This window comes from Haemorhous mexicanus, chromosome 1, assembly GCF_027477595.1.
Source record: "Haemorhous mexicanus isolate bHaeMex1 chromosome 1, bHaeMex1.pri, whole genome shotgun sequence".
Taxonomy (NCBI): domain Eukaryota; kingdom Metazoa; phylum Chordata; class Aves; order Passeriformes; family Fringillidae; genus Haemorhous; species Haemorhous mexicanus.
Window position 1 is genome coordinate 136,937,623 of NC_082341.1, and position 14,125 is coordinate 136,951,747.

Sequence of the window (14,125 nt, forward strand, 5' to 3'; positions counted from 1 at the left end):
AAGCCCCCTTGTTGATCAATGTCTTGTAGAGCACTGCCCAGAATTGAACCATGTGGCTGCAATATGTTTTTTCAGCATTCCCTACTTATCCCATAATGTCTCACGGTAGAGGCTCAGCCTGGCAAAGCACACAGCAAGTGAGAGCTTTAAGTGTACGATTAGTGCCTATGACATCAGACCGTCACTGCTCAGGGCCATGCATTGAATTGCATGAGTCTGTTCAGTTACCTAACTTCAGCTGAAATCATGGATTGGTTTTTGTTCTCTGACACCTTCTGCCTCTTTTGGCATTAATTTTCTCCAGGGCACTCAGCAGGTTTTAGTGCTTTTTTTTTCCAGATGTCCTGAACAGCATCTAACAAACCTTTCATGTGTAGCAGATTTCCCTACATGCAGACCTCCTCCCAGTTTGCTATGTGCACACTTCATTTACTTTCAAACCTAATTTGTGCTGCTACCAGCTTTTAAGTTACTAACTGTGCAACCTTAATAGCCTTTAAATGTTTTCTTCCTTATATATTCCTTCAAGTTTTAAATAAAGAAACTGCAGAAAGTACGCTAAGAAACAAAGTACTTCAGTCTCTAAGGATTTGAAATGCTCTTGCTTGTGGAAAAAAAAAGCAAACAAAATGCAAATTTCATAATAAAGGGCTTTGTGACTAGACATGATGAGATTGTTTTAGTTTCATATTTTTCAAATTGAAAACTAAGAAAATACAGTACTAGTTTAGCACATATATCTACTATCTACTTTTATTTAATTATTTGTAACTTACTCTAGATCTAGGGTTTTTTGATACTTATTCTATTTAGCTGGACAGAAAACTATGGCCATTTTAATGTAGTGAAATGGATGCTAGTGACAATTTTTAAAATGTAAAGTGTGTTGCTGTTTTGGGGTCTGACTACCAACCATTTATAAGACAAATATACTAATGGAGCAAAAAAACATGCACTGATGGGATAGGAAGACTTAGACTTCACACACCACATACTTGACTGAAAAAGGGCATTCTACTCCAGACTTTTGGGGTTTGGATGTAGTTACTCATCCCCAGGGACATCAAAAGGCAGCACACTTCTTCTGTCAGTCAGAGAGTAGCCAGTAGACTTGACTCTAGTAAGGATGTGTCCAGTTTTGGGTCCCCTGTACAAGAAGGATATTCACGTATTTGATCAAGTCCATCAGAAGACCACAAGACGGTCAGAGGCTGGAACTCTCACCCCTGAGGGAAAAGCTCTAGGAGGACTAGCAGCAGCTTTAGTGTATTTACAAGGAGATTGCTGAACAGATAAAGCCAGGCTTTTTATGGAGGGGTATGGTGGGAGGACAAGAGACCGCTTGTCATACACTGAAACAACAGAGGTCTCAGCTGGATTATAAGAAAAAAGGTGATTTGGGGATGATTAGCACTGGAATAGGCTGTCCAGAGAGGATTCAGCTGTTGGAGGTTTTCAAAACCAACTGCAGAAAGTGCCAAGCAACCTGGAGTCAGTACTAAAGCACTGACCTTGCTTTGAGAAGGAAGCCACACTACAGACTTCCTCAAAGTCTCTTCCAGGCAGTAATCTATGATTCTGTACAAATCTCAAGTTCCCAAAAAAGCATCTATCTCTCAAACTATCATACAAAAGCATTTTAGAATAACTTAAACCTTTCTGGAGAAGCTTGTTTACTCAAAAAATCTAGAATGATAAATCAGAATGTTTTTATAAGCATAATAAAAGAAGAGATAATTCCAAATCTTCTTAACCTATCACCACTACAAAAATAAAAGTGACAATGTTATGAGAAAAATAAAATGGGAACACACAAAAAACCACTCCCAGGACCTGATTTTTTGTAGGAAACACTTCCCCAATTATCACACAGGAGAGAGGATCAGTCAATCCATTTTCCTTTCAGTATCTGAAGAACTTTGGGGCAAAACACTCAATCTAACCACTCTCACACATTACAAGCCACAAAAAAAATGCACCAAGAAACTGTTCAGTACCCACTAGGAAACTTAAAACCTTTCTAGTGGAAGTCAAGTCCTGTAAAATCCTGTAACACTTCTCAGGACAGTGAGAGAGGTTTATGGCACCACCAATATTCCATCACTGGAATATTGAGGAATCTCTTCGGCAAAGACGCCTATGCTAAGGAGCGGAAGATAGTCTACACTACAAAGGAAAGGGAGAAAATTATCCATGCCAATCTAATATACTAAGAAATGTCTTTCTTACCCCACATTTGGCAAGAGCTTTTGGCTTTTTACAGACAAGTAAAATACACTAACCAAACACTAAGTGTACCATTCTCTTTAGTTTGAGCCAATTTTTGATGCTTTGAAGATAGAAGGGGAAATCTCCAGAGAAATTATACCTCAAGATGTTAAGAAAAAGTAAATCAGGTTTGGCAGGAGCCTTGAAGCTTGATGTTCACATATTGTCAATGTAGCCCAATAAGTAAGATCAAGGACTTGAGAATACCAACAAATAAGAAGTCTACAGACTTTGCAAACTGTTTCACTTGCAGGAAATTCTCCTCCCAAAACCAGTATGACCAATGTAACTCAGTATAGTAATCTCAGCCTCAGAAAAAAATCCCTGAGCAAATAACCAAAAGCTGTTTTCAGACTGTGGTAGCAATACTATTAAATAAGTAAACAATTGCATGTACTTTTTTGACAGCAAAGAAATTTCTTAGCTGTCAAATGCACATTGAATATGGTTTTCAGCTGAAAAATAAACAGAATACATAATTCTGAAACCTGAAGTTATACACTTAACTGAAAGGAAGACAAATTTCTCTCAGGCCTCCCATAACAGAAACCAAAACAGCATCCATCATCATGTTGCCAGGATATCAGACATATAAATCTCACTGTTCTCTGTCGTAACAGTTTTCAGATACACTCAACTTCAGATACAATTAGCAAATGTGCAAATATGCTCACATCCCAGACCCAAATAATGTAGTTTGATCCCAAGAGAAACAGAATGACCACAGCTTGGCTGCTTCTTAGGTTAAGGGTGGGAGTGAATAGAGATCTCATCCAAGAGCATTGCCAAAACTTCCTTAAGAAGGGTATATATAAATCATAAATAAATGTCAGTGAGAATCCACACCAGAAAAGAATTTAAGCAGCTCTATGAAGTATCTGGAAAAATTCACACTACACATGGTCAATGAAAAATCTCCCACTGACTTTAATGACTCCAGGATTTCCCTTCTGTTGATGAGTAAGACAAAAGTCATATTCACATATCACAATCTAATTAGGAGAGAAGAACATTTAGAGTAAACACACTATTAACAAGGAAAGTAGTCAAGAATGCCTTGTTTGCTTCCTTCAATGTCAAAGACATGATGCAAGCTTTAGTACTGGGTTAAGTCTAAACATAATTTAGCGCATGTAGGGCCCTACTTCTGCCAAAGCCTTTTTAAGGGATGTTATATTGGCAACTGCAACCTCCCTCCTCCCACCTGGAAAAGACAAGAGGAAACTAATGAGCATGCACTGATGCCTTGGATCAATGATTTGTTGCATGGAATTAATCAAAGTTATCTTCAAAGAAGTGAAGAGCCTGAACAGAGCAGCAGAGTGGACTGCTATTTTGCTTTCTGCCCTTTCTGTAATCTGTGACTCAGATCAAGCATGATTTTATTTGTGACAGCACTAGGTTCCCAGGACCATTCGGTCTTCAGAAAGACCAATTGGCCCAAGCTTTGTTACTTGGGTTTTAATTGTTTTCAGAATTATCACCTGCATCAAATGCTAGACGCCAGACTACCTGGAGGAGAGCTTTTACAGTGAGAACAATGTTCAAAAGAAATATTCTTCAAATCGAAAGTTGATAAAATGATGGTCACTTAGAAGATTTCTGCCGCAAGGGAAACCTACAACCAGGGACTGGCCACCAAATTGTCATCTCCTGAATGTGCATCAGTTGAGGCACACGGTAGCACTTTTGTCTCCAGTGCAACTCCTTGAGGTTGCAAAGAGGAGGAGTGTGTCTTCCTCAGGATCACTGGTAACTGAAAAACGACAGGTAAGACTCAGCATGGACTTGGGATGGAATGAGTAGCAAGCAGCTTGTAGAGTGCAGGAGAAACAAGTTCACATTTAGGTGCTTGCCTTCAACACTGAGCTGGATGGAAATTTCTGACTCCTGAATTTTCATTCCTGACTAAACATATCCTTGGATGTTTTTAATACATGGATCAGAGATTCAAATTCTAGCCTGAACTCCTAGAAATGGAAATGTGTCCAGGCCAATGTTTCTCTTAAATCTTTCATTTTACATTAGTTACTAAGGAAGGTGTAACTCATTTGTGTGTCATGTAATTGGTTTCTGCTACTGTGAAATCACCGTACTACTGGCAACAAGTGCCCTCCTGAGGTTTTTTCGTATTATGTATTTCAGAAATACTTTCTGTAAATTACACTTTATTACAGTATATAGCTCTTTGGAGTATCTAGATATTTATGTCAGATTACATTGAATGTCATTATAACACGAGGATCACTTAAGGGATACACTGTAAATCAAAGGGAAAAAAAACCCACATGAAAAACCTGCTGTTATTATAGCAAGGCCCCAGTGATACAATTTTCCATATGCTAATGGTGCATTATAAATCAATGCAGAAGCAGTCCCTTAAAATAAGCATATGCTCCCCTTCATTTCTTGTATCAAGTCTCACAATATTTTCAGTTTAACTTGTTGCCTAACTACTAGCACACCTGGGTAATGCTGTTCCCAGGCAACAGTGTATAAGCACAACAAGAATAAAGCAATGGAAATTTCAATGCACTGTTTTAGTAGAAGCCTTCTGAGGAGAGGGTAATCAGGAATGTAAGGTATTCAAACCACAGAACTCAAGGCATTAATAGAACTTAATCCTGAAGAGGATAAATCCTTAGGAAAAGATCAAAGAGAAAATAAAACCAATTATGAGAACATTACAGTTAAAAATAGCTAATAGAGCATCTGTTTTCATGAAGATATGTAAATATGTGGAAGAGAGACCATGCGTCATCTTAGAAACCTACCGAGATTACCAGCATAAAACAGTGTTTACTCAGGAGTGACTGTGAACTCTTTTCTGTGGGCTTCCAGAGCCGTCAGGAGTGCCTGGACAATTGCTGCAGTTCAGAGCTGCTGAGCTGCGCCAGGACTGTGGGCTGAGGAGCCCTCTGAGGCAAAGGAGAATTTTGGCCTCTAACAGATGTCCTGAAATTTGTCTATGTCCAAGGACATGAAGAGACTAAAAAGGCTGAACTTCTTACCTACTCCATCCTCTGCAGTTTGGGGAAAACTTGAAGCATTGTTTCCAAATAAGCAGCAAAGGCATGGAGGATGGTATTCCTGTGCTAAGAACAATCTGGCACATGGAAGAAGGCCTGGGTTTAAAACCTAAGTACTTAGGCTTGGATTTAGGCAGATATCCTAAGGCAGCTGTGGGGCAGGGGTTGGGGGAGTTGAGGTGTTGGAGAAAGAGGGAAAAACAGCCCTCTTACCACATGATTTGTTCCATCTGTGTCTCTCTAGCTTTGTATACTCTTCAGAATCTTGCAATGTGGTGAAAGCACGTAAAGACTGAGCTCTTGAAAGAAGTCAGTATCGATGCTTGCAAAAAACTCACACTCTGACACAGTGTTAATACCTCCAGATTCTATTTTAGGATTAAAATTTGGAATGAGGAGCCCATTCTACCATCCTTAGTGCAATTTCCATGCTGTGTACATTGACACAAATCTATGATGTGGCTTAGAGAGACAGCTATGTCTGGTTCAATTAAGTAAGCCAAATCATTCAGTTATGAATCACAACTGAACTTATTTCATTACTGACCTCACCAAGCCATTTTGTAGCTCCTTCGAGGTCCAAGGAGCATCAAGAAATATTCTGCTCTCTCCTAATGCTGGCAGTAGTTCCTACCAGTCAAGCTGTAGAATGGATATATGTTCTTGTAGTGTAGCCTGTTGGACTGCAGTGCCTTAGGAAGGGAACAGGCTGTGGGACAACTCTGTGGCACATCGGGTGGGAGCCACAAATGACCCTGTGGAAAGGCCTGTGCCACCTGGCAAGGGATTTGAGTGTAAGGTGTCAGGGCCAAGACTACTAAGATGAAGTTGGATGAGGTTGCCACATTGAGGGAGCAGGACTGTACATGTGACTCTCAATGGAGTGTGGGGAGCCAGGCTAGTTGATAGGGAAAAGGAGCAAAATACAGGAGAACTGGTTAAATACAAGGTACTGGCTATGATGGTCTAACTGGAACTGGATCAGCACACAGAATACAGGGTAAGGCTGCAATCTTCTGGCTGCAAATGGGAGAGGAAGAGGAGGGAAGTGCCAACTTTGAAACCTTCCAAGCCATGAAGACAAAGAGCTGTTTCTTGAGCTAAAATGTTAATTTATCACTGAATACATTGCCAGAAAACTGTAAAAGGGCAAACATTTGTTTTGTCATCATGTTGTAACACTGTAATAGACGTGGACACCTTTTAAAAAAGTATTTATGTGTCTTTTTCATTTCCTACTAATATTATTTTAGTGCACTGTGATTAGAATACATAAATTATTAATTATGTACATTTAAATACATAAATAACCTAGGGATCTAGGTGGACAACAAGCTGTTCCTGAGCCAGCAGTGTGTTCCTGTGGCCAAGAAGGCCTGGTGTACATTAGGAAGAGGACTGCCAGAAGGCCAAGGCTCTTCAGTACATGGGAGATATGGAGCTCCTTGAGCAGTCCAGTGGAGGGCAACAAAAGTGATTAAGGGACTGGGGCAACTCTCTCATGAAGAAAGGCTGAGGGAGCTGGGCACATTCAGCCTCAAGAAGAGACAAATAAGAGGGGTCCTTATCAATATCTATCAGTATCTGAAGGGAGGATGATGCCAGGCTCTGCTCAGTGGTGCTGAGCAATAGGACAAGAGGGAACAAGCAGAGGCTGATGCCCAGGAAATTCCACCAGAACACAAGGAAGAACTTCTTTACTGTGTGGGTGACTGAGCACTGGAACAGGCTGCCTGGAGAGGTGGTGGGCTCCCCCTCACTGCAGATAGTCAAGAACCACCTGGATGCAAATCTGTGCCATGTGCTCTGGGATGGCCCTGCTTGAGCAGGGAGGTTGGACTTGATGACCCACTGTGCTCCTTTCCAACATGACCCATTCTGTGATTCTGTAAATTAGCAAGAGAATGTCTGTCCCCAGAAGTCCAGATAACTGGGCTATTCTTACTGATAAAAACACTGAGTAGTAAGAATTGTTACCATTAAAACCCAGATATATGGCAAAACATAAAATTTTCCAAGATGAACTAAGTTAATCTTAGTAAGGCTTTTCTTGTATTTTGCAAAGGATTTCTGTAAGGTACTTACCGGAAGACTCAAAAATTCATTAAAGAAATCCACAAGCATATCATCTGTGGCTAAGTATTCTTCCTATAGAGAGATAAAACCACAAAGCATGGCTTATAATAATCTGCACTAATATTTAAATGCACTATTGCCTCAGACAATATTTTTCCATGAGATATGACATGGAAGATTTTGCAAAATATTATTTCCCTTTTTTGAGAATATAGTCATTACATCACTGTTATATTCTAGCCATTGCACACTGAAAAGGTTCTTAACAAATTAAAATGCAAACATGACGGTAAATCCTTTACCAATGAATTTACAGATAAAGCCTTCATAAACCAAAGCTTCTAGATGCTGAAACTTTTGAAAAAATGTGCATAAGCTAACAGTCTAGAAATTCCCCACACTGTACATTTCTCTCTTGCACTTGGGAAGAAGGAGAGTTTAATATTTCACCAGGGCCACCTTCTGCTCTCACACTGCTGCTTGGGGATATTTGAGGACTAAAAGGGAGTACACTAACCTATAATTTGGCTCAGCAAGCAAGCAGTGCATGCCATACTTTGAATTTGATAGAACTGGGAGTCTTCCTGTTGCCCCCAACAGGAGTGAAGACTGCATCTGCAGGTGTTTTTGTATCCTTTCTGATGCCTGTATTTTAAATCCTGCTAACATGACACAGAAAATGTAGACTGGAAGTTCAATATTTTTGCTGTTGACAAATCCAAAAGTATGGCTCCAAGTCTTACTTTTACTGACTCAGTATCTCCACCATCCCTGCTTCAATTCAACAGAGGGTAAAACCAGAACATTATTCCACTGGTCTTCAGATATGTGTCTTCAGTATAATAAAGACAAATAATTTTTAATGGTTTCATTTTCCTGAATATTGTCTAATTTCAGCCTTGCAAGGCAAGGAGAATGAACTTAAATTTAATGTACTTGCCAATAGCAGCAAAGGTGTTGCAATACAAATCTTTCTTCTCTTTCAGAAGTTGATAGCATTGAACTGTGCTAGTGAGGAATAGCATTAAAGAGAGGTTGTGCACAGGGTACAGGCAGGCAGTATCTTGATCCAAACCCCAGTGCTTTAACCTAAATGCAGATAGCTTCTGCTCAGATAAGGAAGAAATCTGAGATAACATGCATGATAAGTCAGGACTAGACCTGATGGTGTTTGTTTGGCCCTAGTCTGCCAGCATTTATTCCTTAGCACATATGGTTGCTGTGGTGACTAATACCGTACAGGCAAGGTAGCCCAAGCTCATTCCTAGAAAATGCTGCCAGTGCTGAAAGCAGGGCTTTCATGCCTTATTCAGATCACAGGCCCGTGGCCCAATGCAACTGCAGTGCCATGGACCTAGAGATGTTTGGGCACTGCTTAAATAGGGGAATTTACCAAAGTGTCTAACCCATTTTGAAATCAATAGAGAATCCTCTTACTAATGTCAATAGGCAATCAAATCCAGAAATATCAATTCTGCAAGTGTTAACATGATTAGGAAAGGAAATTAACTAGAAACAAGCTATAGCCAGCCTCCTGTTTGGTTTGACACTGACAAGAATGAATCTCAAGATAGGACTAGATATGATAATACATGATGAAAATATTTTATTGTTTCAAATGACTTGTTAAAAAAATAATTTATTATTGGCTGAAGTATAAGCTCTTTAGGAATATTTAGGTAACATGTTTTTAATTTCCTAAGGATATAATTCTCTGTAGTCCCATAAAACAGCAAGAAATAAACACAGTGGTTGATTAATAGATAAAATGCTTATGATATTATTAATGTGTGCTTTATTACTTACTGTATCAACACATTATATACTTTCCTCAGGTTTTTGGAGAATTTTTTGTAGACAAGCTTTATTTTCATTTGAAGTCAGTTGCACTTTCTTATGTGCACATTATAGGTTAGGGAGTTGCACGTACAATACTATAGCTTAGATTTTTCTGCAAGAAAGCATTTCGTTTCATTTCTTTCCATGCCATTTCTCCTGCAGCACAGTCTAAATTATGACTAGAAAAAGATGCCTTAGAATTGCAATTGAAGGTTAAGGTGTGCTAAAAATTGGTCCAAAACTTGTGCTTTTGTTTGTTTTGTTTATAGTAATAAACACTATAAATAAAACAGTATCTAGAGATTCCCAAAAGCAATATCTACACATTTATACTTTAAAATACATGGGAAGTGCCTAAAGGCACTAAGTTACAAAGGCATCCAAAACAGGGAATAGGCAACCATGACCTGAGCTGTAACAGTAAACATGTCATTTCTTATGAGGTAACAGACAAACATATATACCTTTCAAACAATAAGAAAAACTTTAGGGAAATCGTACAATGAGCTATGAGCAAAGGGCAAAAAAGGCAAAGTAATGAGATTGTTAAACCTGTCATGCTGAATCTTCCAGCGGTTTGTTTCCTTCCTTCATCCTAACTCATTTTCATTTCCATCTTTATTCTCCATAGCCTTCTGTTACTTTTTTTTCTAACTTTATTTTCAAACTAAATATTTTGTCTGACAAAATTTTAAGAAATTGCTCAGTAATCTATACTAACAAAAAAAGAAATGAGAAAACAATGGTTTCCAAAATGGTTTTTCGACTTTTTTGCTCCATAGCTCCATGATGAAAAAAATGACTAAGCCTTATAAGCATACTTACTAACATTTCTTCTGTTATACATGGAGGTTCTGAAAAGAAGATATTAAATATCATATGTTATCCAAGCAGTACAGTTAATCTGGTTCAACTACAATACAACAAAAAGTAGTGAGGCATGACAACCCTCCTGGGTATTCCGAAATAAAATAACTTGGTCTGAAGAAATAAAATAAACTAAGAACATGCCGTAATGTTGACCCATGCATGAAAAGATTAACTATCACAATAATTATTTAAATATAAATCAAGTATTATTTAAATATACTATTTCTTATACATATCAGTTAACTTCATGCCAGCTTTCCTCTGCAAAATTGATAACTAGAAGCTTGGTGGTTTAATGAAAATACAGATTTCTATGAGACTCAAAGCCTTGAACAGTAAGTATTACAAATCATGTGGCAAAATTAAAAAGACACAATTGTGTTCCCAAATAATCAACTGGCATTCATTCTAGGAGAATATCCCGTCTTTAGTGATGCCATTCGAGGGGGGGAGTAAAGTTCTCTCTTCGGAGTGATGAGTTCTGCCGGGCAAGTTTACACCCGTCAGTTCAAAATGCCCCTCTTTTGTGCCACCGTCTGTGTACCTGCGGCCGCCACCGTGGGGCCCGAGCCCCGTGCGACACGGAGCCGGCCCAGCCCTACGGGGACAGTGCGACGTACCGGTGGTGAGCCTCTTGGAGCGCATCCTGCCTCCGAGGCCGCGCCTGCCCCGGGGAGATCCCGGCGAGCGGCGGGAGCGGCTCCTGCCCAGGTGAGATCCCGGCGAGCGGCGGGAGCAGCGCCGGGGCCGCCGGGCCCGGCCGGGGCCTGTGGCCGGCGCGCCGTTGCCATGGCGCCGCAAACACGGCCCGGGCAGCGCCCGCCCGGCACCGCGCCCCATCAGGGAGGACAGTCCCGAAGGAGATACCTGAGAAGCAGGAATCTGAGGATGCTTGTAGCCAGAAATTAAACCGAACCCTCCCAGAATGTTAGTTTGGCTCCGGCATGGAAGAAAAAGTCACGCTTCTAGTGGGGTCAGCGAAAGCTGTGTGCAAAGAATGAATTCAGGGTCCGCTATGAGGATTTCAGAGGGATTTGTGTGTTTCACAACTGGGATCTGAAAACCATCCTACCTAGCAAGTACCTTATCCTAGAACTGCATAAATCCTTCAGGATTTTTTGGCATGAAAGTTCACTCAAAGGTTCTCTGCCGCTGCTTATTTCCAGACCAGCACAGCTTTTAGTAGCTTGGCAAAAATCCCGCTGGGGTCAGTTGTACAAGATGTCATGGATGGAAGGCACATGAAGGGCTCCTTTGAGAAGCCTAATCCGTCAGTCAGGCTCGGGAAGTGCCCAAAAGGCACTAAGACCTTGCCATTCCCAGAAAACTATCATTTGTGCCCCCTTTCACAGAGCATAGTGTATCCAGCTGTAACGCTCAACTGTGAAAAAAAGTTTTATTTTAACTCATACGTGACTTTAGTGGAAGTCATGGTAAGTAAAACAGAATCCATGGTAAGTAAAAAACAGAACAAATGCACATGCCTGGGGACTGCATCTTAAAGTCCAGAAGCTGATGAGTGTTAATAATGAACAAGCAGCAAATCTGTTACCATAGAGAGGGAAAATGGCTTCATTTCCTAGAAACACATGATATTTTGCACCCTCTACTCCAGATGTGCATTCCTACTCTGGGGGATGCCTGCCCAAACACAACCACTGGTCTAGTTGCTAAATGCCAGAATAATACTCCTTCTAATTGTCTAAATGGAATATTGTTAGCTGTGTGATTAGATTTTAAGGGTGGTTTGGGGGGAGGGGGTGTCCTTAAGGGGACAATAGTATTTCCAAAGGCCTAAAAGATAAGCTGAATAATGAAATAATGTGTTCTTCAAGATAACACATTTCAGGCAAATGTTTCATATGTATATATATATATGAAGAGCATATTCAACAAAAGTAAAGAATAAAATATGAAGATTCAGACAAGTTACCTATGGACAATTTAAATATCAGTATTCTAATGAAGTTTTAACTGTTCTTACATTTTCTGTATGCAGACTCTATTCAATAAGACATGGCAAATATCAAGTTAACATTGAATTTCCTAGTGCTGTGTATCAGGACATATTCTATTGTCGCTATGTAACATTTCAAATAGGTATACTTAATGTATATGTAAGAGAAATATGCATAACAGCCCATAAAATGCAAAGTTAAACCTTTTCAACAGGTAGAAGAATTGCACTGCATTGTATTATAGGCTTGGATTGCCTCAAAACCAAACTACTTAATATGATTTTAAATGTTTAACCTAATGTTCATTCCACTGATTTTCCCCCTGCCCCTCTTTCTTTCTGATGGAGATATATACATAGTCTGCAGTGTAGAACTGTCTCCTAAACTTCCCTGATTGCTTGCAATTTTTGAAGAAAAAACAGAAACATGATGAATGAGCCTTTTTTTTTTTTTTTTAATTAGAGGTGGAAGCTACAAGACAGCTCAGAAACAGCTGAAATCTGGATTAAGAAAAATAAAATTTAAAAAGGTCCTTTTCCTATCCTTCTGCCATCAGGTATATTTTGACATAAAACTCCTAGGTCTTTGTGCTGTTTCAACATGCTTCAAAGATTACATTTAGGATTAAGCTCATCAGAAAATAGACATTGTACTCTCTCATGGCAAATCTATCAGCAGTCATCACTTTTTCATTATCTTAGTTAACAACACACATTTAGGTCAAATACCTTGTGTTTGTGTGCATTCCAGTCCTGATTTTACATTGCCAGTCAAAAGTTCACCAGCTAGTAAAGCTGAGATATAAAGATCAAGCTCATTTTCCTTTTTCCCATTTTTCTTTCCATGCTCTTATTTTATTTTAATTTTTATTATTATTTAGCTTAGCAGACCTGCAGGCCTACAGGATGTTTCATAAATATAGTCAAAGCTGTTATCTATCCCAAAAAGCATCTTTCCCTGTAGTAAAGATGAATGGCTAGACAGGATGGGGAATAAGATCTAAAAAAGGAGATACCCATAAAATATTGGACAAAATAAAGAAAAAACACTAAAAATATGCTTAAAATTGTTAGAAATTTTAGAAAATGGTGATCTATCAGAAGGCCATCACAGGAAGAAGCTGCACTGGAAGACAAATGGAAGGAAAACATTGATTGGTCCATTTCATACCTGCTGGCATTTCCCTCCTCTGCTTAATTCATTTGGAGAGCTGAACTTTCAGCCAAAACTTTAATCTGTCTTCCACAAATTTCTGGAATTTATGTCTGTCAGGATAAGGATTTCAAGGTATTACCCAGGCAAAGCAGATCAAAACTGCTGAGACAGCTTTGCCCACAAAGAACCACACATATAAGCTATGCCAGCTTGCTGGATGAACAAGCTTCCTTGAGACTCGGGTACAGACAAATTGCTTTACTAAATCCAAATGTACACTTGTGTTTGTAGGTGCTAACCTGTGCTTGATTCCTGGCGGTGGTCAGAGTGAAGTCATTAATTTTCACGTAATTAATTATCCATTCAAAAGGTAGCAAATACTCATTACAAAAATGCAGATTCAGCTCTAGAGAGATACTCAGGGACAGCTATTGATTTTCCATAGAAACGCCCGGTCTCAGATATAAGTAGGCATTTCTTGCTGTGATACCTTTAATAGCTAAATATTTTTTACAGAAGTCTGACTTCAGTTGAATATAACTACAGATTCTTTTTCAGATGATTACCAGGGAGATTGTAGTTTTGTCTCCGGTAGCTGCAATCACATACACTGAAAACAGGTGCTAGGAAACCTGTTGAAATATTGACTGCAGAAGTGCCAAAGTGGGAGCCAGAACCAAAGAGAGAAGCACAAGTCCAGTGTCAGATAGCTGCCCCTTAAATGCCTTAAATTATTCTGTTGGCAAAAACACAGAGGCTGCCTGTGGTGATGGTACAGCCTCTGTGTTGAATCTGATAGTCCCAGTTTACAGGCACAGTTTAGTGCAATTCTGTGGCTGTCAGAAAAAATTAGGGCAAACACCTGAGGAAACTGTTATTGGAAATATGAGCACTCAAAAGAATTTGAGAAGGAGAGAAATAATATTCCTG

The 14,125-nt window shown here is 39.5% G+C and overlaps 1 protein-coding gene across 4 annotated transcripts in view; it reads right to left on the reverse strand.

The window, feature by feature from the left end:
- RGS22 (regulator of G protein signaling 22) overlaps nucleotides 1–10,843 on the reverse strand; it is a 63,187-nt gene extending 52,344 nt beyond the window's left edge. For 3 of the 4 annotated variants that reach the window (XM_059864606.1, XM_059864597.1, XM_059864590.1), the window contains exons 1-3: nucleotides 10,703–10,841; nucleotides 10,038–10,066; nucleotides 7,383–7,445 (exon numbers count right to left, since the gene is read on the reverse strand). In XM_059864606.1, coding sequence (XP_059720589.1) covers nucleotides 7,383–7,445; nucleotides 10,038–10,066; nucleotides 10,703–10,727 — 117 coding nt within the window. In that variant the 5' untranslated portion in view covers nucleotides 10,728–10,841. Of the gene's footprint in view, nucleotides 1–7,382; nucleotides 7,446–10,037; nucleotides 10,067–10,702 lie in introns of all 4 variants that reach the window. The other variant, XM_059864615.1, reaches the window with a different exon arrangement.
- Between the last annotated feature and the right edge of the window lie 3,282 nt (nucleotides 10,844–14,125).